General features: G+C 39.2%; 1 protein-coding gene across 1 annotated transcript in view; it reads left to right on the forward strand.

Annotated features, from left to right (window-relative positions):
• The window catches only part of CNTN6 (contactin 6), a gene marked incomplete at both ends in the record, with an annotated part of 224,593 nt that overhangs the window by 53,401 nt on the left and 148,421 nt on the right, over positions 1-22,771 (forward strand). Inside the window, 2 exons of the mRNA XM_081276135.1 lie at positions 14,856-14,982; positions 21,271-21,446. Of these exons, the coding sequence (XP_081132261.1) occupies positions 14,856-14,982; positions 21,271-21,446 (303 nt within the window). The remainder of the gene's footprint in view (positions 1-14,855; positions 14,983-21,270; positions 21,447-22,771) is intronic.

A 22,771-nucleotide genomic window follows, 5' to 3' on the forward strand; every position in this document is an offset into this window, starting at 1 on the left:
TGAAACCTCTAGAAGTGTGAACCCCAAGTAGAGTTTTCCTCCTCTACAATTGTTCTTGTTAAGTCTTTTAGTCACAGCAACAACAACAACAAAAAAAAGCTGACTAAAACACGAACTCATTAATTATGGAGGAACCAGTAAAATGCTGTAACTCATACAAAGGAGAATTCAAAGAACCACACCGACACGGACAAAAAGCAATACAAAAACGAATTTATAAATAAGCCCCAAACAGGTTTATTATGGGAGAACTGCATGCCATGTGAGATATATTTTAAGAAAGCTGTTACAAAAATAAACCAAAAGCCACGTTTATTCACAAGGGAACATTGGGGAGGGGAAAACTCTTGCCTTTCCCTGGACACAGTTCATTTCCATTTCAATGGCTAAGAGTCATTTGTATTCTTCATAGATTCTCCTCCTGAAGTTGTTGTAAAATAGGAGACATTGAAAAGCTGAGTTAATTTTAACGAAATAACACTTAGCAAGGACCTTGTATAATTTTTTTTTTGTCTTCAGTGAAATCTTTCTCAAACCTTCCTGATATTTGCTACCACAAATCCTTCCTCTAACACTTGTTCATTTTTCCTAATGATCATTTCAGACAGTGTCAACATTCTCAAATCTCCTGTGCTTTCTCTCCCATCATCTGTGTTAGCTGATGAGATTCCTTCCAACTTCCTACGAAAGTAAGAAAAAATAAAAGAGGGCCTATGGGTATCCGCATATTTTCATGTGTCTCCATTTTTTTCTGCCTTCCCTCCAATGACTGTGGATGGACCCTTTCTTCCTAAGGCCAACCACCAAACCGTGAGCCAGATGTCTCCCCATCCTCTCCAAGGCATTGGTCCAGGTATTATAATTATTACCCTCTCTCTCTCTCTTCTGTACCACAATGTTCTCTAGTGACTCATGCTAAGGAACATGCAAATCTGCAAGAATGCCCCATCTCCACCAAAATACACCCTTGCTCCATATATTCCTCCAGGGCCACCCTACTTCTTTGGATCAATTTATAGAAAAACATTTTAGAACTTTTTTTTTTTTTTAATTCTATACTTACTCTTTGCCGCAGTCTGGCTGCAGCAAAATAACGGGGGGTGGGGGGGGTGGAGGGGGGGGTGATGAACAACTTGTGTAGATTGATACAGCAGGAGTGGGAGCTGTTTATTGTAGGACAGGATGGGGTATATATACATCCCACACAGCTTATCTTAAATAACATAAACTAGATACAGCAGTCAACCCATAAGGAATCTCCACACTTAATGGCTCGCTGGCGTGACTTCACAAACCACTCCCTCTGCAAAATGCCAGGCGCCATCTTGACTTGTTTACAGACCCTAACAACTCTTTCCAAATGCTGTCTTCTCATTCTTCCTCAACTATACTCCATTATGGATCCATACACCACTGGACAACCGTAGCTAGGTCTTCAGTGGTTTTCTACTTTACTAAATCCAATAGTATATTTTGTCTTCATCTTAAATGGCCTGCCATGTCAGTTAGAGCCAACCATGCCTTCATGTTGGAAACACTTCCTAACTTTAGATCCTAACTCCTCACTCTCTCAGGATACCTCCAACACTGGCCACTCTTCCTCACTCACTTGACTTTTCCTCCTCACCAATCTGATATTCCTCTTTTGCTATGTCTTAAGGCTTAGCTTTTGGATCTTCTTGTTTCTTTGATTGTATGATCCACAAATACATGTATCTCCAGCCCATGATTCTTGCTAGAACTCCAGGTCCACAGTGAATGGCTCCTGAGCCGTCTTTGGTGAGATTCTAATGGAAATTCCTAACTTAACATTACATAATCAGACTCTTGGTTCCCCCTGGCGTAATTAGCTATCTTCCTATAATCTTTCCTCTCCCCAGATAATGGAAAACATGCTTCTCCTTCTCCTTCTGTTTCAGTTAGCATGTTTATACTAACTGAAACGGAGGAAGAGGTATGTTATACTAGGTTATGTTTTGGTCACAGGTTTTATACTGTGACCAAAAGGCCTTACAAGGACAATTAGAGGTGGAAAAGTACTTGTCTTCCTATTTTCAGAGGTCTCAGTCCATAGGTACCTGAATCCTCACCTCTGGGCTCAAAGTGAGGCAGAACAATATGGCGGCAGGGTTTGGAGAAGAAAAGTAGTTCAGGACATGTCAATCAGGATGCAGAGACATTGACTCACCATTGACCAAATATTAACCCCCAAGGCGGGCTGTCAGTGACCCTGTCCTCCAGCCACACCCTACCTGCCTACAGTGAGTGCCCAATTAATCCATATCAGTGGATCAATGCACTGATTAGGTTAAAGCTCTCATAACCCAATCATTTCACCTCTAAACTTTCTTTCATTGTCATACATCCGGTCTGTCTTACCGACGACTCTTCATTGAACTTATCCACGACTTCCATTTTTGCCTCATATATCATAATCTTTGCCTTAATCTGCAAAAAAATTATATAAAATCCAATGATTATTTATCTCCACCACAAACACACTGATCTAAGCAACCATTGTCTCTCACTTAGGGCTGAAGGTATTCAGTTTCAGGGGCTTGGCACCTACTCCCCTGTCCAGAAATATTTCTAGATGCATGTCCTGCTACCTCCTTTATTTAGATCTCTGTTCAGAAACCACCAAATCAGAGATGGAATCCTTCCCACTTTTTATAAAATAGCACCCTACCTCTGCCCAGATCCCCTACCTTCTTTTTATTTTATTTTATTTTTCTCCATAGCACTGACAATAATCTCTCTCTCATGCATGGTATGTTTGTTTTGGGATTTATCTTACACCTCCTCCAGTGAGATTGCAAGATCAACCATTTTAAGAATTGTATTGTTCCCTGTGTTTTCAGACCCTGAGATCATTTTTGCACAGAGCAAGCCCACAAATAAATGTTTATCCAATAAATGCATGAAAAACATATTAAACTGCTATATCTACTTTGTCATCTGACTTCATCCTCACGGTGCCTCATCTTTTCTTCCTCTTTTACTCCTTAAAGACATCCACATAAATGCATGCTCCCCATTCATCTATAATGGCTGGCTCTTTCCTCCATCCCTCACATCCAATCAGTTATAATGCTTTGTTGATATTACTTCGAAATGCTTCAAAGCCGCTCTTACATCACCCTCGTTTTCTTCCTTCCTACTGACGATGCCCAATTATCTCAGCGTTTTGCAATGTTTGATAAATAATCCCTCTGAGGTGTGGTTTCTCTTCCCCACCCTTCCTCCAGTGAGTCATAGATCTACCCATGCCCTAATCTTGCTTGAAACAGAAATGCTCCATTTACAGATCAAATTCAGACCTCTGTCATGCCATTGAGGATTGGTCCTTCAAAATGCTTCTAAATCTAGCCCTCCAACCCTGAATTGCATTTCTCTATTTCTATCCTTATGTTTTCTTTTTGAATGACAGGCATTTGCATATCTTTGTTGAAGCTCTTCTTCCTCTTAGAATCTCCTCTTGATGATCGCTTCCCTTTCAATGGTGTTCTCATTTTCCTTCTTTTCCATGTAGCTTAAATATTGCTTCTTGGCATTCTTCCATAACCTCTAGGATGAATTAATTGCTTCCTCCTCTGAGCTCCCATAAAATTATATTTATGCTTTTGGTATAATACTTATCCTGTAATATTGTAGTTAGTTAATTGTTTTCCGGACGGCTTCCCTTTCTGGGGTGTAGATCATAGTGATTTAAAGTGTAAGTTTTGGAGTCAGATTGCTGAGATTCAAAATTGGGCTCCAACTGCGTGTGGGGATACATAGTCGTAATCCCAGCTACCCCAGCTGCTGGGGCAGGAGGATTGGGGTTCAAGGTCAGCCTGGGCAATACAAAAAAAACCAGTCTCAAAAACAAACAACAAACAAAAAACACCTCAATTTGCTAGCAGTATGATATTAAACAAGTTACCTAAGATCTTAGTTTCTTCAAACCTCAGTTTCTTTATTTCTTAAAATAGGAATCTTAGAGTCTAATCCATAGAGTTCTTCTAGGGTCAAATATGATCATTTATGAACAAGTTTAGCTTTATCCCTGGTGATTACTGTGTGCTAAAATGATGCCTATTTTCCTGCCAGTTTCCTGAGTCAATAATCTATGTATTTATTTTTATGTTGTCAGGGCATAAGGAAGGTTTAGCACATCGTCAGAGCTGATGAAAGTTGGTTTAATTTACTTAGGCTGGATTGTGTCCCAGTGGGCAGGTAGTATCCAAGTAAACTACGGTGTCGCTTTTTATCTTGGTCTGACTGAAACCTCAAAGAGATCAACAGAATGTGGAATGCATGGTTATGAACCTCACCTTCTAGCATGCCATGTCGTTTTCAAGAAGGTTCTAGCTTAACTCTGAAATTCTGAGGTCCCCCTAGATCTTTGCCTGCGGTTTTGAATGGACACATGCAAGTTCATTTCAAATATGTCTGGGAACGTATTACCACCAGACCATGTTGGAATAAAATTTTCTTTTCATTCACATTTTAAGGGCAATGATTCTAGAATCTTCCTTCCCCCGAGCCCTCAATGTATTTGTTGAACAACTAAACCTGTGAGCCCCAGAGAAGCCACCAAAATCAACACTCTCGTATCCAAATTAGTGCTTTTTTTATTCTTTCCCTCCTTGTTATTGATCTCTTTTACTTTTTTTCTTCTATTTGGGAGAAACATCGAATCTTGGAGAAGTCATTAATGTTTCTTTGCCCTTGAATCTTTCTCCCAAATTAGTTGGCAAAAATGCCTTCATATTTTTCCTTTCACCTCTTAATTCCACCTTCATTTACAATGTTATCTCTTTATTTGGACAAGTCCCAGAATCTCATGACTATTCTTTTAAAACTCCAGGTATTTCTTTTCCCTTGTACTGAGGATTGAATTCAAGAGCACTTTACCACTGAGCCACACCCCCAGCCCTTTTTCTTTTCTTTGTTTGGAGACAGGGTCTCGCTAAGTTGCTGGGGACCTCCCTAAGTTGCTGTCCTTGCAATACTCCTGCCTCAGCCTCCCAAGTCACTGGACTCACAGGAATGTGCCACTGTGCCTAACCAAACTAATAATAATAATAATGATAATAACTTCTAAAAACCCAGCTTTATCACCTTTGTTCTTTAACAAAGAGAAAGAAGTCTCTTTTTTCTTTTCTCTTATTTCCTCCTATAATAAGCCTGAGGAATCTTCTTGACATGAAACTCTTTTTTTTTTTTTGATTCAAGTGAGTGTCTTTCAGCCTTGAACCCTTGGACTTGTGGTCAGTCCTGGGCTGAAGCGCCAACTCTAGAGTGTTACTAGCAGTGTGATCTTAAGCAAACCTTTTTTAACGTCTCTAAACTTTGTTTGGAATCAGCTACATAGTTTGCAGAGCCTAATGCAAAATAAAATAGGGGGCCCTCTTATTGAGAAAGCAGAAGATAAATTCCATTAAAAATACTAAAGTATGACTTCCCCATATTTTCATGCCACAGTGCCATAGTTTATTTCTACAACATCCACCACAGGTCCTGTGTTAAAGGTTTGGTCCTCAACTTGTGTGACCTGTGCTGCTGTTGGGAGGCCATGGAAACATTGGGAGTTGAGGAAGGAGTTAGGTCATGCAGGTGTGTCCTAGAAGTGTATGCTGGGGCCCCTAACCCCTTCCTCTGTCTCTCTTTGCTTCCTGGCCACCATGAGGTGAACAGACATCCTCTGCCTTGTTCGCCTCCCATGAGGTACTGTACTGCCACAGGCCCCAAGCCACAGGGTGAAGCATCCATGTCTTGAAACCTCTGAGACCATGAGACACAATAAACCTTTCTCCTTCATCTCAGGTATCATGCTGAGTGACAGAAAGCTAACATACCTGGTATGGCATTTTTAAAATTTGATCTGTAATGTCACTCTTCCTGGGACTTGAGAATACTTGCTGAATGAATGAGGTTGACTCAACAGTTGACATTGTCTCACCACTTGGTGCAAATATAGTGCCCCCGATTCCCTACAGGCTGTTAGATCCCCTCTTGTGCCAGCTCCCTGACCGACATGCCATGTCCCAGCCCTCTGCTCCCGCAGTGGCAGACGGGTCACCCTCAAAGGCATTGCAACATGCATGAAATTAGACTTCCACGGTAGAAGATATTCTTGGGATATGCCAGGAGCCTGGGTTGGGAAATATATCAGGAGACTCATGACTGTAACTCAGAGAGATCCTAGGATGTGACCTTACGGAATCTCTCATTTCATCTCTCCATGAAAACTGAACTTCGCCCAGGCCTGATCCTTGGGAATCAGGTAGAGCCTTGGAGAGGAAGACTTCTCATTCTGTTGGTCTTTAGACAGGGGTCTTCTAAAGTACTTGAGATTGCCCCCAGTGACTTCTTATAGAAGAACACAATTGCTAGGTTGTCTGTATTTTTGTAACTCTGGAAAAAAAAAGAGCAACGGAGCCCTGATTTTCTTACTATGGTTTATTTAGAGCTGCCTTCTCCCCCCCACCCAAAGTGGTTTTATTTGCAGAAAACCAGAAACTATACAGGAAATGCCTCAAGTATTCCAGAGGCAGGTCTTACTGGAAACTGAAAACCAAGAATGGCAGAAACTCAGGACATAAAGCTTGGCTCCTCTCGGTTATGGGTTGTCTCCTTCATTTTGCTGCCTGTGTCTCTATTATCCATGTGCCTGGACCTCTGTCTCTCTACAGACCAGCATCCTCCACCTTTCCATGAGCTTCAGAAAGCCAGATGTTCTAATATGGAGTAACAGCCTCGTCTCTATCCATGCAACAAGCAGAGACTAGCATCTCTTAACATTTTCTCCAAGCTGGTTCCATGGTGCACACCTGTCACCCCAGCAGCTTGGGAGGCTGAGGCAGGAGGATGGCGAGTTCAAAGCCAGCCTCAGAAAAAGCGAGGTGCTCAGCAACTCAGGGAGACACTGTCTCTAAATAAAATACAAAATAGGGCTGGGGATGGCGCTCAGTGGTCGAGTGCCCCTGAGTTCAATCCCCAGTACCTGAAAAAAAATATATAAATATTTTGTCTCCAAATTCCTGGGAGAGAGAAACACCTCTGGGCCTGTCAGCCATCACCAGAGGAAGGGGTGAAGGAAATCAAACATGCTTTTACATTTCCAATCCTGCAGGTTAAGATTTGCTTCTACATGAAGTGTTTCATGGGCTTCTCAGAAATGCCAAAAACGGCTGCCTTAGAAATATTGAAAAGTCACTTGTGCATGGAATGACAATGAACTTTAGACACCGATAGTTTTGATCCAATATTGTAGTTATGCCTTAGGACTAAAAAATTAAAAAAAAACAATTTTAATTCTACAGAAGATAATGGGGGAGAAAAATCGAGGACAGAATCGTGCATTCATTTGCAATAACATTGTATGGTTTTCTTTTAATCATCCCTTAAGAGCGTTTATTTTTCAGTCTGTTGCAAAATTCTTGCTTTACTGCCAAAGAAAACACATTGTAATCATAGATGACTTAACAGTAGGCCAGGTCTTCAATGCAATTATTTAATCACTTATTATTACAATAGCTTAAAATACCACTCTTCTTCTCCTCTGATACTTTTCTTAAAGCAAAAGTACTTGAAAAGCGTTTTGATTTCTTGTTTTCAACATCAGATTACCACAGGCCTTGTACAGAGAAACCAACATTATGTTTCCTTTCTGATAGAATGGCAAAGCCACAAAAACCTGCCATTATTTAATTATTTCATTACAGTGTGAAAAACATCTAACAATTTACTAGCAGATAAAAGAAAAAACACTTGAAAAGCTAGCTGTTTTACTTATCAAATGGTATAATTCAAACTCTTAAAAAGTTAATGACAAACATAAATGATATTTCTTGGCTTATGATAGTTCTCCAAAACCCACCTTCTCTGTCTTTCAGTATAAGCAGAAATTCTGTTTTTGGTACTGGGGATTGAACTCAGGGACACTCAACCTACCTGAGCCCCATCCCCAGCCCTATTTTGTATTTTATTTAGAGACAGGGTCTCACTAAGTTGCTTAGTGTCTTGCCTTTGCTGAGGCTGGCTTTGAACTCAGGATCCTCCTACCTCAGCCTCTTGATCCACTGGGATTACAGGCGTGCACCACCATGCCTGGCTGAAAAGAAGTTACCATCTAACATATATTCTTCCCATCTCCTTTGTTCTCTGTGTAAAGAAAAAAAAATCAATTTGTTTCTTCAGCATAATTCACATTAATTTTAATTATTCAATATATGAAAATTATGCAAAGAAAATGAAAACTTCATTCCGAATAAAACCCTCCCCAGAAATAATTGTTAACATTTGGCACAATTACAGTCGTCATTCCATGCATATAAATTCAAGAAGATATTTTAACGTGTAGATAGATAGATGCATAGGAGAAAAAAGTCATTTTATAGAAATGAGATCACACCATACAAATGACCTCCAACATGAAGATTAAACTGGAGTTCAATTCGACCAAAGGAAGAGTAAAACAAAGTAAAAAAAAAAAAAAAAAAGAAGAAAAGAAGAAAATTTTCAGCTTGTCATATATTATTTGAGACAAAGATTTTTCTAAAAACAATTCTTCTGAGGTTAAAAGATTCAGTGCATAATACTAAGAAGATGCAAAGTGTTCATGCATTTAAAACAAATATTACCCGTGTGTGTCTCTATCTTTATTTGTAGACTTTCTGGTGTGAAAGAGAATATTAGCACACATTTCTAACTACATTCCCTGAGTTACTCCATATTTTCTTATGCATTTTGTTATGCTTATCCTACTCAGTTTTATAGACTTCACATTTTGCACCTTCTGTTCTATAATTAAAACTACTGAGATTCTCAAGTATAAGTTTCCTATTTGGATAGACAGTGTGTGCTCTTGATCTTCCTTTATTCTTATTATTTATATACTGGTTCATTTTTAACTGAATGGATTTCATGGATAACTGATCTCTTTAAGAATAGTTGCTCATTCTGTCTATCTATCTATCTATCTATCTATCTATCTATCTATGTATCTATCTATCTATTAACAGGTATTGAACCTGATGGGCACTTTATTACTGAGCCACATCTCCAACCCTTTTTTATATTTTACTTAGTAGAGTCTCACTGAATTACTTAGAGCCTCATGAAGTTGTTGAGGCTGGCTTTGAACTCAAAATCCTCTTGCCTCAGTTTCCTGAACCACTAGGTTTACAGGCGTGGGCCACCACGCCTGGCCCATGTTATCTTGTATAAATTATTGTTTTTGAACATTCAAGAGTGTCTTTTCAATGCTGTTATCTTTGAAATGCATCCTGGTGGGTGGTAATACTTATGTTGCCTTATCATTAAAAACATCTGAGGCTTTTCTCCACTGGTTTCTGGGATGGGATGCTAATGGTTAAAATCTGAGATGCATCTGATGCATCTTCTTTTGCTCTTGTGGATGATTTTCACTTTCACCAAGTTCAAGGTTAAATCTCTTTTTGACCTTGAAGACCAGTCCTTCAGCAGCACCTGGGTGGTGCTGAGTGGTCTCTTCCTCAAGTGTTCCTGGAACATGGAGTATACTCCTTTACTTTATAGGAAGTTTGATCTTCTGACATTTGTTTGATTCTCTAACCCTCTGATAGCAAGGTCTTTATTTGGGGCCGTCTTTATCTTTCTTACTCATTCCATTTCACTCAATTGCTTTATTATCTGTGCTTTTTGTGCTGCATTAATTGTAATTACCTTAAATCTTTACATCACTAATTTCACTTTCAGGGTACATGTCTTTTGTTGCCTGCCTGTTGTGATTGATTTACTAGTTCTTTAATGATGCTTTCATTGCAAATTTTATTCTTATATTTTCAGCCACCTAATTTATATAATTATGTTGGTTCATGGTCTTTGTTGATGCTAGGATTGCTTGCCTAGCATGTGAGAGGCACTGGGTTCCATCCTCAGCACCCACATAAAAATAAATAAAATAAAATCGTGTCAATCTACAACTGAAAAAAAATTTAAAAAAACAAATACATGTTCTTGCCAGATACTGTGGTGCATGCTTGTGATCCCAGTGGCTCAGGAGGCTGAGGCAGGAGGATCTCAAGTTCAAAGCCAGCCTCAGCCAAAGCAAGGCGCTAAGCAACTCAGTGAGACCCTGTCTCTAGATAAAATACAAAATAGGGCTGGGGAGGTGGCTCAGTGGTCGAGTGCCCTTGAGTTTAATGTCTGATTACCCCCGACCCCAAAAGAAAAACCACATGTTCTTATTCTACAGCATGGAAAAACTTTACATTCCCTAGCTTTCCTTGAGTAATGTTTTATTCTAGATCAGGTGATCTGTCTATCCTTGGCTTTCCATGTTTTCTTTGTTATTGTTGCTGTGGATTTGCTTAGTTACAACTCCCTCTCTCTTCCTATGGTTTATCCTTGAAGAGCTGTGTATAGAGATTTTATTGATACCTTCATGGCAGGGCTATAACTTTCTTTCCATAACACCTAGGACTGTTTTCTCTTTCTTATTTCCAGCTTAGAGAACAGCTACTGGCTCATCAGAACCATGTTTTGTAATCTGAGCGAAGGATGGAATGAATCCCCACTGCTTCTCTGTATTTTGAGAATCTTTCAATGGCTTATAGAAAGTTTATTGGTGAAGGGGCCTCAGGTGTATGTCCCTGGGAGATACCTCTGCAGTGGTGTCAACATTACTATTCACAATTTTTCACTATACCCTTTTCTCTCCAGAATCCCTTTTTTTTCCTACCATTCTGCAAGAAGAAGGGAAAAAATAAGAATTTACATCCCCTATGCATTCCAATCTCTGATCCTCCAACCTAGAGATCGCAGCAAGACTTCCACCAGAATATTGCTATTTCACCAGTAATGCTTACAGGGGTGGGGGTAAGACCTGGCGTAGAGAATTTTCCACTTTTTTGAGTGTGGCCACCCCTGTTCTTCTTACCCATTTTTTTTGCTGTGTTTTTCTTTATTATTATTATTATTATTTGTAAATCGATAACATTGGGGTATGTCCCTTTTCTTGTTCAAAGGTTGTTGATTTCTGTTGGTTGTCTGTATTTATCGTGCCTTGTGTTAGGTCTAGGAGTAAAGAATCCTGCAATCCATCTTTACTCTGCTCTTTCTCCTTCAGCCTTTGCAGCAACACTGATAGGTAAGACCTAGTATTGCCATTTAACAGATGAGAAACCAGGGGATCAGAGTGGTTAAGCCCCTTGCCCAGCACTGTGGAGCTAATAACTAAACTAGCTTGGAATTAAAACTTTTATCTCCATAGACTTCTGGGCCCATAATGAAATCTACTGATATTACAATTTCAAATGAGTCTAATAAAATAATTCATTTTACCTGGGTACAAATATTTTGGAAGATTAATGGAAATGGATCCAACGTAAGAGTAGTAAGTGTGTGGGAAAGACTGTGGAGAGAGAATATGGAGACCTAAATTTAATTTCTGATGATAAATTGGGAAGAGATAATTCAAATTCCTGGATTTCAATTTCCCTGTCTGTAGTAATAATAAGGATAATGATGATGATGATGACTGTCATAATTTGATGACTCTCCATTTATTGGTACTATGCATAATGCGACCGACTTTATAACAATGAATCTCAAAACAGCTATCTGATATAAATAATACATCTATTTTACCCATGAAGACAACTTGCTCCAATCCTCCGAGGCCTCTAGGAGTTCAGGATACAGGCTTTTAACCGCCGGTTCTGCTGTCTTTCCAAACTGAAATGTGTGTCTTGAACGGTCTACAAAACTCCTTCCGGCTTTGACATCCTCTGGCCCTCTGGTTGACGTCAGGGAAAGTGACCGTGTCTTGACCTGCCATTCAGTGTCCTGAAAACACTAATGCTGATGTCACGCTATGGTTTAGGTTATATGATTGCACATAAAAACACATGATTTTATGTTTAAAAAAAAAAAAGTATTGAGCTCTTTCTTTTTCGCTTTCCCTTTCCTTCCCACCATGTTAGTCCAAGTCTAGCCAAGGAGCCACCCATCTATGTCAGAGCCACAGCAGGAGCGGTGGAGGCCTGCAAGATGTGACAATGACATTCATGTAGGGCATGGGGTAGGACATTCTGGCCCAGACTGAGGTGTCCGGGCAAAGAATGTCCGAGGCTGAGTAGGGGATGCAGAGCCAAGCAGAAGGTGGACAGTCTCCGGGTGAAGGGGGCATTTCAGCCGAGGCGCTAGGTCCTGGATGGTGTGATCATGTCACCCACTTTGGAATGGGGGCTATGCCCGCGTCAGAGCCCAGGTGGGGGGTCAGAAGAGCTTCTCCACAGGAGGGAGGAAACAGCTCAGCAAGTGTGGGTGCAGGTGAGGGGGTGAAAGTGAGTGAGTATCAGATCGTGCACAGGGAGAAGAGGGAGGTGACAGAGACTTGGTTGGCAAGAGGGGGGATTGAAGAAATGCGTAAGTTTATTGGCAATAATCAACTGAACAGGGAGTCACGATGTGGACAGAGAAAAATCTAGAATAAACTCGCTGTCGATCACTACACACACACACACACACACACACACACACACGCACACACACAGAGCTACTGAGGGGGCCTCAGAGCAAACAGACAGCAGTCACAATGAGTAAACTCTGTGTCCCGATTATGGCTTCTAAATACCATTCTCTAATACATGGAACTAGGTGTGCTTAGCGAGAAAAAAAAAATAGCTACTTCCATGGCTCAGGAGAGAGGAAATACAAGATGATCCTAAAACCATTTTATATCATAAAGTAAATAACAGTCCAAGGAATAAATAAGGACAATGACAAAGAAGCTGGCTTGAACAGGCTCCTGCTGGCCAAATCAGCAATGATTGGGCATCCACATAAATGACAATGGATTATGACTCATTTCATAAAATGAGAGACTGTGGAGTCATATGGACAGAGCAGGTCATATGACAGAAATAGGTACATAAAAATTTCAGTGTTGAGGGGGAGGCTGGTGGTGGCTCAGTGGTAAAGCGCTTGCCTAGCACACGTGAGGCTCTGGGTTCAGCAACGCATAAAAGTGAAATAAAAATGTTGTGTCCACCTGTAACTAAAAAAATAGATATTAAAAAAAATCAGTGTTCGGCCAACTGTGGTGGCACGTGCCTGTCATCCCAGCTTCTCTGAAGGCTGAAGCAGGAGGATCTCGAGTTCAAAGCCAGCCTCAGCAAAAGCAAGGCACTAAGCAACTCAGTGAGACCCTGTCTCTAAAGAAGGTACAAAAGAGGGCTGGGGAGGTGTCTCAGTAGTTGAGTGCTCCTGGGTTCAATCCCCAATGCCAAAATGTAAATAAAAATAAGAAACTCAGTATTGATTGAAGAGCTGCCTATTTACATTGTCTCAAAATCCCAAACAACAAAACAACGATGACAAAGGAAAATCAAGAGTCGTCTCTGAGTGGAGAAATCTGTCAGGCTTCCCCTTGATCACGTGAACTTTTACTTTCAGCAGTAGCAGAACACACAGAGGCCCTGAGAACACAGCATCCCAGAGTCTAACCAAGGAACCACAGAGGCTAGCTGCACCCAGCCCAAGGACATAGGGAGGAGGTGGCACAGGGAAAACCAGGGGATCTGAGTACTGTGTGCCTGGCAGAAGCCTCAATCAGAGTGACAATTTTTTTAAAGAGACTCAATCTTCACTGATATTATTATTATTTATTATTATTTTAAAGTCTTATAGACCTGCCTACTGCCTGCATCCTCAGCTGGCAGCTCCCACCATGGTCAAGGCACTGCCCTTGACCTCTGAATGCTAGAGGAACCCACGTTGAGAGATGCTTCAGAACACGGTCTCACAATCCCCTTAGGAGTCAGAGTCAGAAAAACCTAGGGCAGACTGGGGGACCGTCCCAGGTCAAAAGTGACCACAGTGAAAAGATAGAACTCACTAAATGGAACGTATGATTTCTCCACTGCAATCTGTTGCTTTAAAAATGTTTATTAGAGGCTGGGCAAACAGTGAACGCCTGTCATCCCAGCAACTCTGGAGGCTGAGACGGGAGGATTGTGGGTTCAAAGCCAGACTCAGCAAAAAAGTGAGATGCTGAGCAATTCAGTGAGACCCTGTCTCTAAATAAAGTACAAAATAGGGCTGGGGATGTGGCTCAGTGGTTTAGTGCCCCTGAGTTCAATCCCTGGTAGCCTCCCTCCCCCCCCCCCAAAAAAAAAGTCTATTAAGGCCAGGAATCCCAGCAACCCAGAAGGCAAAACAGGATGTTTAAGGGTGTCCTCAGCAACTTATTGAGATTCTGTCTCAAAATAAAAAAATAAAAAGGGCTGAGTATGGGGCTCTGTGGTATAAGCACCCTTGTATTCAATTCCCAGTATAAATTAAAAAAAATATATGTATGTGTGTGTATATATATACCTATATACATATATATGTATACACACACATATATGTGTATATATACACACATACACATATATATATACTATATAACATTTTTATATATAGCATATAATATAAATATATATGATTATATGATATAAATTTTAATTAATTCCATTTTAGGAGAATAATTATATATAAAAGTACATTTTAAATATACATAAAATTTTGATAAGAAAATAGATACATGGAGCCCAAGTATTGGCTGTTAGTCCTGAATCAACGTTGACTTCTTGCCGCTGTAGGTTTTATTGTGGTTGTGTGGATGGGTGCCTTTTGGTTGTAGGAAACAGATAATTCGGGGTGAAAGCACAATTACTATACATGGTTCAGAAATAAAGGTTTGTATACATCATCCTTCCAACACTTTCTGTAAGCGTGAGGCTGTTACCAAGTGAAACATTGTAACATGGTGTGTAGACTGGATACTTCATAGAGGCTGCAGCCTGCTCCTGAGGTCATGCTCTTCTTTTTATTCTCAGGTGATGGTCCTTGGATCCCACCTACTTTTATCGAGGAGCCACAAGATGTCATTTTTCCTTTGGATTTATCAAGATCTGAGATCATCCTGAATTGTGCTGCTAATGGTTACCCTTCACCCCATTATAGGTAAAAATCCTACCGCCTAGTACCTCTCCTTTCTCTTCTTTCTCCTGGATATAAAACATGCAGTTAAAAGTGGTACACTTGAACCCCATCAAGCACACCCCTCAATACTTCTACAGCTGTATAGCTCTAATCATGGTTAGAGATGCAGACACTTTGCGTTCCCCAGAGTGTTTCCTCATGCCACTTACCAGGCACTAATTATCCCCACCCCACCCCCCACCTCCAGGTGACCGCTGTCCTGTGTCTGTCTTATTGAATAGGTTTGCTTGCAGCACTTATTCTGTGCAGAGCCAGTGGTTAGAACTCAGAGAGACAGGCAAAGGTAGAAATAGGTATGAAGCGAGAACAGAGTATGGAAATACTGCAAGAAAAAAATACAGAAAAAAAAAACAACAGGAAAGAAATAAAAAGAGAAAATACAGGAAGGAAAGATCTTTATACCTCAATGTGAAACACTAAAATGCAAGCATTCCCAGTCTCACACCAACCTGAGATTATTGTCCCAGTTCCCCATATACAATGACTATAAAAATGACCCCCTAAAAGGAATTAACTAAAATGAAAATTTAGGAGATACCAGGATATCAGCTATGGCTCCCTTCTCTCTCCCGGGAGAAGTCTATGTTACTCCTTTCTAATAAACCCTGCTTTATATGCTTGAAAAAAAAAATAAATAAAATGGAAATTTAAACTTCTCTTAGCAAATAAATTTCTCTAACTTCAGTACTGGATCATATCACCCAATTTTTGATTGTAGAAAGATAGATGTTGAAGACAGCTAAATGCCTTGAAAGGCAGAAAGAGGATTTGTGTTGTGGACAAATAGGAAAAAAAAATGTATTTGTCTCTGATATCTTCCCTGAGAAATAATAGGGAAGAAGGATCAGCAATGTTTACAGTTTTATTCATCCAGGTAGAATTTGATTCATACTGTGGATAGGATGCATGAATTTAATGATGTATACATGTATCAATTATACTTGTGCAGATCATAAGGATATTTTGCTGATAAGAACTGAGTACAGTGTGAACACAGGAAACAACACAAAAAATATTAAAAATGACTTGCAATCTGGGTTGTAAAAGCATTTTCCAAAAGTTTTCAGTTTTAGATGTGGAGTTGACATTGACAGAATGTAAACATCTTAGTACATTTTGAGAAAATAAGCTTATTTTTGGAATGTTTAGGTTGCAGTAAAAATAGAGTCTATATAAGCATTATTATTTTGCTCTGAAATTAGTCTAAATTAATTAACTAAATGACTCACATGCCCAAAGTTAAAGGAATTTTTATCTTATATTTTGTGGAGCTAATTTAAGTATCTTATTATAACCGAAGACTGAAAACTTCATTCTACTTATTAAGATTCCCCTCTCTGAGATTCTCAAACCAATGAAATCCAAAGGTTAGGGAGAGAACAATTACTTTACTGTTTCACTCAATTCAGTGTTTTTTGTTTGTTTGTTTGTTTCAGTAATGAACTGTCTTATCCAACATAACTTCAAATAATCGAAAAATCTTCTGCATGCATTTTTATGATCTCCTAACATTTAAAGTTGTCATTTTAATTTTGGGGAAGCAAATTTAACTGATTATAGGAGTTGGTAAGGTTTTCTAGAGAAAGAAAAAAATATGAATCCCTATTAATTCTTTTAAAAGTTTGCTAAATATATGATAAATAAATCATGGACTTATAAAATATTTATATTTATTGACTTATAATAGGTAGATACAAAACAGTGGTTCTGGAGACCATTTGCAAATTAGTACATTGATAAAGAAATAAAAAGATAAAAAAGACTAGAAATTCTATTGTTAAATGGCCTGTGTTCCTAAGGTGTGTGTAAATTAATTACAAAGCTAAAGACAGGAAATGGTAGCATCTTATTTCTAATCTCCTTAAACTGGCTAAACTGATCTCTGATATTATTAGAAAATACTCATAGGCAAGAGACTTAGAAAGAGAGTGAGAAAAAAAATTAAATTTTTAGGATATTTTTATGGATAACCAAGCAAAGGGCAGAAGTATTTCAGATAATGTGCATTAGCAATGGAAATTTTAGTTTTAAGATGACCCTTTTAAATTCAGATTTTAAGAAAACTCACTTGTATTCATCTTAGATTATGTGTGGAGAGGTGAGTGTGTGCATTGGAAGAAGTTGACCATCACAGACTTTGACAGGTTGAAGCTCTACAAAGAGGCAGTGACTTAGAACTAAGCTAGTCACCACTGTCATTCCATGCGTGAGCTTGGAATAATCACTCCTGTCCTGTGTAGTCAGATTTCTGATCAGATTTCGTGATGTTTTCCCAAATTGCTTGCTTGCTTGCTTGACTGATGATTGGTGTTGCTGGGGACATAACCTGGGTCCAGGGTCTCATGGCAAGGATTCTGCCTCTGAGCTATATGACCACTCCTTTTTATTTTATTTTATTATTTTGACACAGAATCTTCCTTAGTTGCCTAGACTGGCCTCCAGCTTGCAATCCTCCTGCCTCAGCCTCCTGGGTGGTAAGGATGACATGTGTGCACCACCATCCCCAGTCGAGCATAGCAGTTTTGAAAAAGAAAAAAAAAAACAGTGAAATCTATTGCTTCAAAAGATTTTTTTGTTTTTCCTTAAACAGTAGCATGGTGCCAAATGTGAATTCTTTCACTAGTTTCTAGTTCTTCTTAAAGGATTTAAGTTTTTTTTTTAAAGTAGATTCAGTATAGAAATGAAAGCTCTTGGGGGAGAATAACAGTATTTAAAAGCAGAACTTTGGAAACAGTTGAAAAGCAATTTTGTCTAAAGTCACTTTCAGTGAGGTTAACATCTCCACCAACAGGAGGTGGTTGAAAACAAAAAGATATAGAAACATTAGGCAAGTCTGGTGGAGATGTTTACCTCATGGGAAAGGGTTACCTGTATTCTTTCCAAGACCAGGTAATGTCGGAGAAGATGAAGTCTATCCACGAAGCTAACAAAGGGAAGACAAGTAGGTTATTCAAAGATGGTACTTGGGTACGCTTTTTTATGCCAAGAAAGTCTAAGAATATGTGCTAGCCATGAACTTAGTTCCTGGTATTTGATCTGGTAAAACGAGACATTTCTGTACAGGATACGATTTCTATATAGTATAGGCTCTCTTTTGGAAAAAGCACTTTGAATATTATCAGATTTCTGACACATCACCATTGGCCTGATCACCAAAGGTACTCCTCTCTGCAATTCTCTGTTGCTTCTCTTTACCATTAAGTTATCTTTCGTTCCCCATGAGCCCTGCACGTTGGAGTCAAACCCATTACAGTCATCGCTCAGACTTTCTATTTCGATCATCTCCACATACAGAGTCAGGGGGCATGCATCAAGCAAGACACACCAAACGTAGCTGCCACTCATTACATTCTTAACATGAGGCTTAACAACTTCACAGTGAAGGATGTGCCAGGGCAAAAGGTTAAGATTTTACTTCAAATCCATGACGTTGCCTGCGATTAATCCAATGCTAACTCGTGGGCTTCAAATCATTCATTAGAACATATTTCCTCATTTTCATCCTAGGAAAATACTCCTGGGGAAGCCGTGACATCAATAACATTACGGGACCATCACTTGAATCCACGAATGCTATTTCTCCATTGATTAGAACATATTAATGAGGACAGAGCCCACACCGGGAGTTGAACCCCTGATCTACATGCACAGTTTAATAATCATTGCACCATAGCGATTAGAACGATCACGGGATACTTGTGAAAAAATTCATTTTCTGCCGCTAAGCCAACAACTTTGAATTTGTGTTGAAAAAACAATTACTGAGCTTAATTAGGAGCATGTAATGATGACAGCAGTTATTTCGGTGATTGATTCCAAAATTAAAGAGAGCTGGCAAACTAAGTATGGTATATCCTTTGCTTTGGAAATGATAAGGGGAACCTGGCGGCACAAAGATCGTGCCCTGTAAGTAAATTATGAAAGATGGTATTACAGCTCCGAAGGAGAATATGGGCCTCTTGAGACAGTTCTACAGAAAGAAAATCTTCATTTTTCCCCCTCTTTCCTAATATGGAGAACAAGAAGCATTCTGTACAATCCCTGTAGGAGAAAGAAAGAAGGAATGGAGGAGGGAAGGAAAGAAAAGAAAAGAAAGAAAGGAAGGAAGGAAGGGAGGAGAAAGAGAGAGAGAGAAAGGGAGAGAGAGAGAGAGAGAATAATCAAATTGGCAGAAAATCCATCCATTTCTACTGTCTTTCAGCCTCCTTTCATTAAAGAGAAGTTGAAGTACACAGGAAGTGGCCAAGTAATTTAAGAATGACAGTGTTGGTTCAAAACCTCTCATCGATTTGATATTTGATCCTATCTTTAATAGGATACAGGACTCCCCAAGTTCATATTTCCTTTCTAATTCTGGAGACGTGTCATATTCTCTCCATGGGGTGTTTCAGAATGCACCAAAAAAAAAAAAAGCCGATGACATTTTGAAATCATCCTGTAAAATGTCATTCCTTTCTTAGAATTAGCCATCCCCACCAAAACATTTTAATGTGATTTCATTATGAAGTCAAGAATCATAGCAAAGCTGGTGTGGACCCTGAAAAGAAGAGTTGGGTGACTGGCCCTAGTGCATGGGACCAAGAGAATCATTCCCTGTTTTTTCTAAATGATTGTGATGGGGTAGAGGACACATGGCCCCAAAATATGGCACTGTGGCATAAAATAGTGGAAGGTCACTTCTTCATCCCTGAACTAAGTCAAAAAACTTTATTCCAAAGGGACCTTTTCTATACCCAGACGAAAGGAGTGTCCTATCCCCAAACTCAGAGACACCAATGAGAATCTAACAGACAGGCCTAGGATGCCCCCGAATTAGAACTCCCTTTGTCCATTTATCCTTCCTAATAAGTGTCCACTCCTGATCAAGACCAGCACACAAGACTCTAATCCCAGCAACTCGGGAGGCTGAGGCAGGAGGATTGCAAGTTCTAAAGCCAGACTCAGCAGATTAGCGAAGCACATAGCAACTCAGGGAAACTCTGTCTCTAAATAAAATATTAAAAAAGGCTAGGAGTGTGGTTCAGTGGGTAAGTGCTCCTGGGCTCAATCTCCCATACCAAAAAAATAAATAAATTAAAAAAAAAAGACCAGCACACACATATATAGGCTTATCTGTGGTTTGGGATCGTTGCTCCTGAAGGATCCTGTATTGGGGAAGAGGAGTTAGCTTCAACAAATCTGCAAGTTTTTTCTCTTTTTAAACTGTCTTTTGTAATAAAGGTCTCAGCCATGAAGATCCCAAACAATAGGAAATGAGTTTTCTCCTGCCTGGCCACTAGTTGTCACGATTCACTATTTTCAAATGATTTTCTTAAATGGTGTAAATTATTGCACACAACTTGTGCCCTGAGAATGTACCACATGCAGTATGCAATACTCATTTTTTCAACACACTTGAAGGTTTTGAGGGAATTAGGAGGTACAAGGTCAGGGGAATGAATCTGGCTGGAGATGGGTATTCATTTGTCTGAAAAATGACCAAATGGAATTTTTAAACTATTTATGCTTCTTGGAAAATAAATAATACGTTTACACCCTTCATCTAGTTAATTCATGTACTAAGGAATTCTTGTCTAATAGCTACACCAAGAGACTTTTTGCTTCCTAAAATAAAAACGACTCACGCTGCATTTGCGTTGCTAACATATAATTTTAGGTTGGCATTCCTAAGTACTGCTGAAACATTTTCAACGTGATTAATTTTCCAAGTAACAGGCTAACGGACAATGATATTCTGGGATCGTCAGGTTATAATTGTTTTGTTATCAGCCTCCAATTGGCATTGCAAAATCTTTGCTGGTATTCTGTGCATCATTTGTAATATAATCTTTATGGATTTCCATGTCTAAATCATTTCTGACATCCAATTTTGCAGTAGCAATTTGGGGGAGTTCAGGTATGGATAGATGTTTTTTGGAAAAGTCTCTAAAGGATTAGGATGGCCAGCATTATTGACTGAATGTCTAATTTTTATTTCTTATGTCAGTGGTTCTCATGGCTCTCTATGTACATGGGGATGAATGTATCTAACTCTTTCCAAGAGTCCAAGAGCTTTCAAATAACCTCCCTGTATCACTGGGCTCAAGACAGAAAACTTAAGGGGAATTGGTCAGATGATCTCCACTGGTAAACATACAATATATTTTTATATAGTTGTAGGAATTAAAACTGCATGTCATTTAAGAAAAATTAGCAGTGAACCCTGCAAATTATAAATGTCATTTGATCTCTTTTTTATTTTCCCTAAAGGTGGAATCAAAATGGCAGAGAGATTGATTTTGCCATGAGTTATCACTACAAGTTAGACGGAGGCAGCTTGGCCATCAGCAGCCCCCGCACAGATCAAGACGCTGGCACGTACCAGTGCCTGGCCACCAATCTTCTGGGGACCATTCTGAGTCGGAAGGCAAAGCTTCAGTTTGCATGTGAGTTTTGGGGAAAAATGTTGACTCCTGTGTTTCTGAAAATATTTTTTTTTTATATGCATATTGGGTGAACAATCCAACTTTGCTAAGAAATTTCTCTTGGAGAAGAAATTTGTTTTTTTGGACATAAAAAAAATTGTATGTTTTGTAAATTTAGGCTTCTGAGGATGATATAAACCTGTTTAAAAGAAAGAAAATATCAGTATAATAATATTTGATAAACGATTTTTAGAAACATCTCTAAAAGTTCTAAATATAAATATCAAGAAAAAGATATATCATATTGTCCTTTTAAAAAATCTCTTCTTTTATGTTGGATATTGGTGTGCAGAGCATGAGAGGAAAACACAGAGGGCAGAGGTATCATTTGGGGGAGGCGGGTGTTCCAGGAAAAGCCATCATACGCCCACAGTGTGATGTAGGTGGAAATAAAGTGGTTGCCAAAGGCAGGCTTTATATTAACTGTAACAATGTCCAGCTGCATCACATAAATGTCATCCAAGTAATTACCTAGGTGACATTTGGGGACATTAGCAGATGAACAATAGACAGACTGCTTCTTATATTCTTTTTATATAATGTTTCCAGGGACTAAAATGTTTCATATTGGATACAGTGCAAGCCTTGTTGGAGAGTAATTATATCTGTGGATGAGGACCAAGTAGGAGGTTCCCATTTCTTTCTTTTTTTATCATTCATAGCTCCCCTCTGCTCTGAGGACGTATCTGGGAGCCAAAGTGTTAGCTGCTACTCTTTGAGGGCTCACAGCGATGAGCAGAACTACTGTAGTCATCTGTAGACGTAGGAATTAGTAGTTGATTCTGTTTCTGGTTGCAAATCTCATGTTGCCCCGTGGTCTTTGTATGCTTCTCCTTTGGGATTAACTTCATTTCTGCTTTTAAATATATATGCATGTGCACATCCATAAACATGTAAAGCATAAATAAAACATGTACACATAAATCACATGCTCGCACAAATAACGCACATGAATACACATTTTACTAATATATCTGAATATGTTTGCCTCTGTGGAAAAAAGAGAAAGTACAGAAGCGTGGACATAAACGTAGTATGGGCAGACAAAAGCTGGTGGCTGGTTTGAACTTGGGGGTGAAGACAATTATAATAACTGACTTCTGCATTTTAGCTAAGATCATCATTTGGAAAAATAATAGGGAGCATAATAATACACTTATGTTGCAGACATAAATGATAGCTCCAGAGACTTGAATGATTCTGCCACAGTAATTATTTGTTTCTCTCGCTTAGAAAAGAGATGCCCCTAAAGGGTCCACATGATTTCAATCAGTGTTCGTAATGAT

The sequence above is a fragment of the Spermophilus citellus genome (genome assembly GCF_964194105.1).
Source record: "Spermophilus citellus genome assembly, chromosome: 19".
Classification (NCBI taxonomy): Eukaryota; Metazoa; Chordata; class Mammalia; order Rodentia; family Sciuridae; genus Spermophilus; species Spermophilus citellus.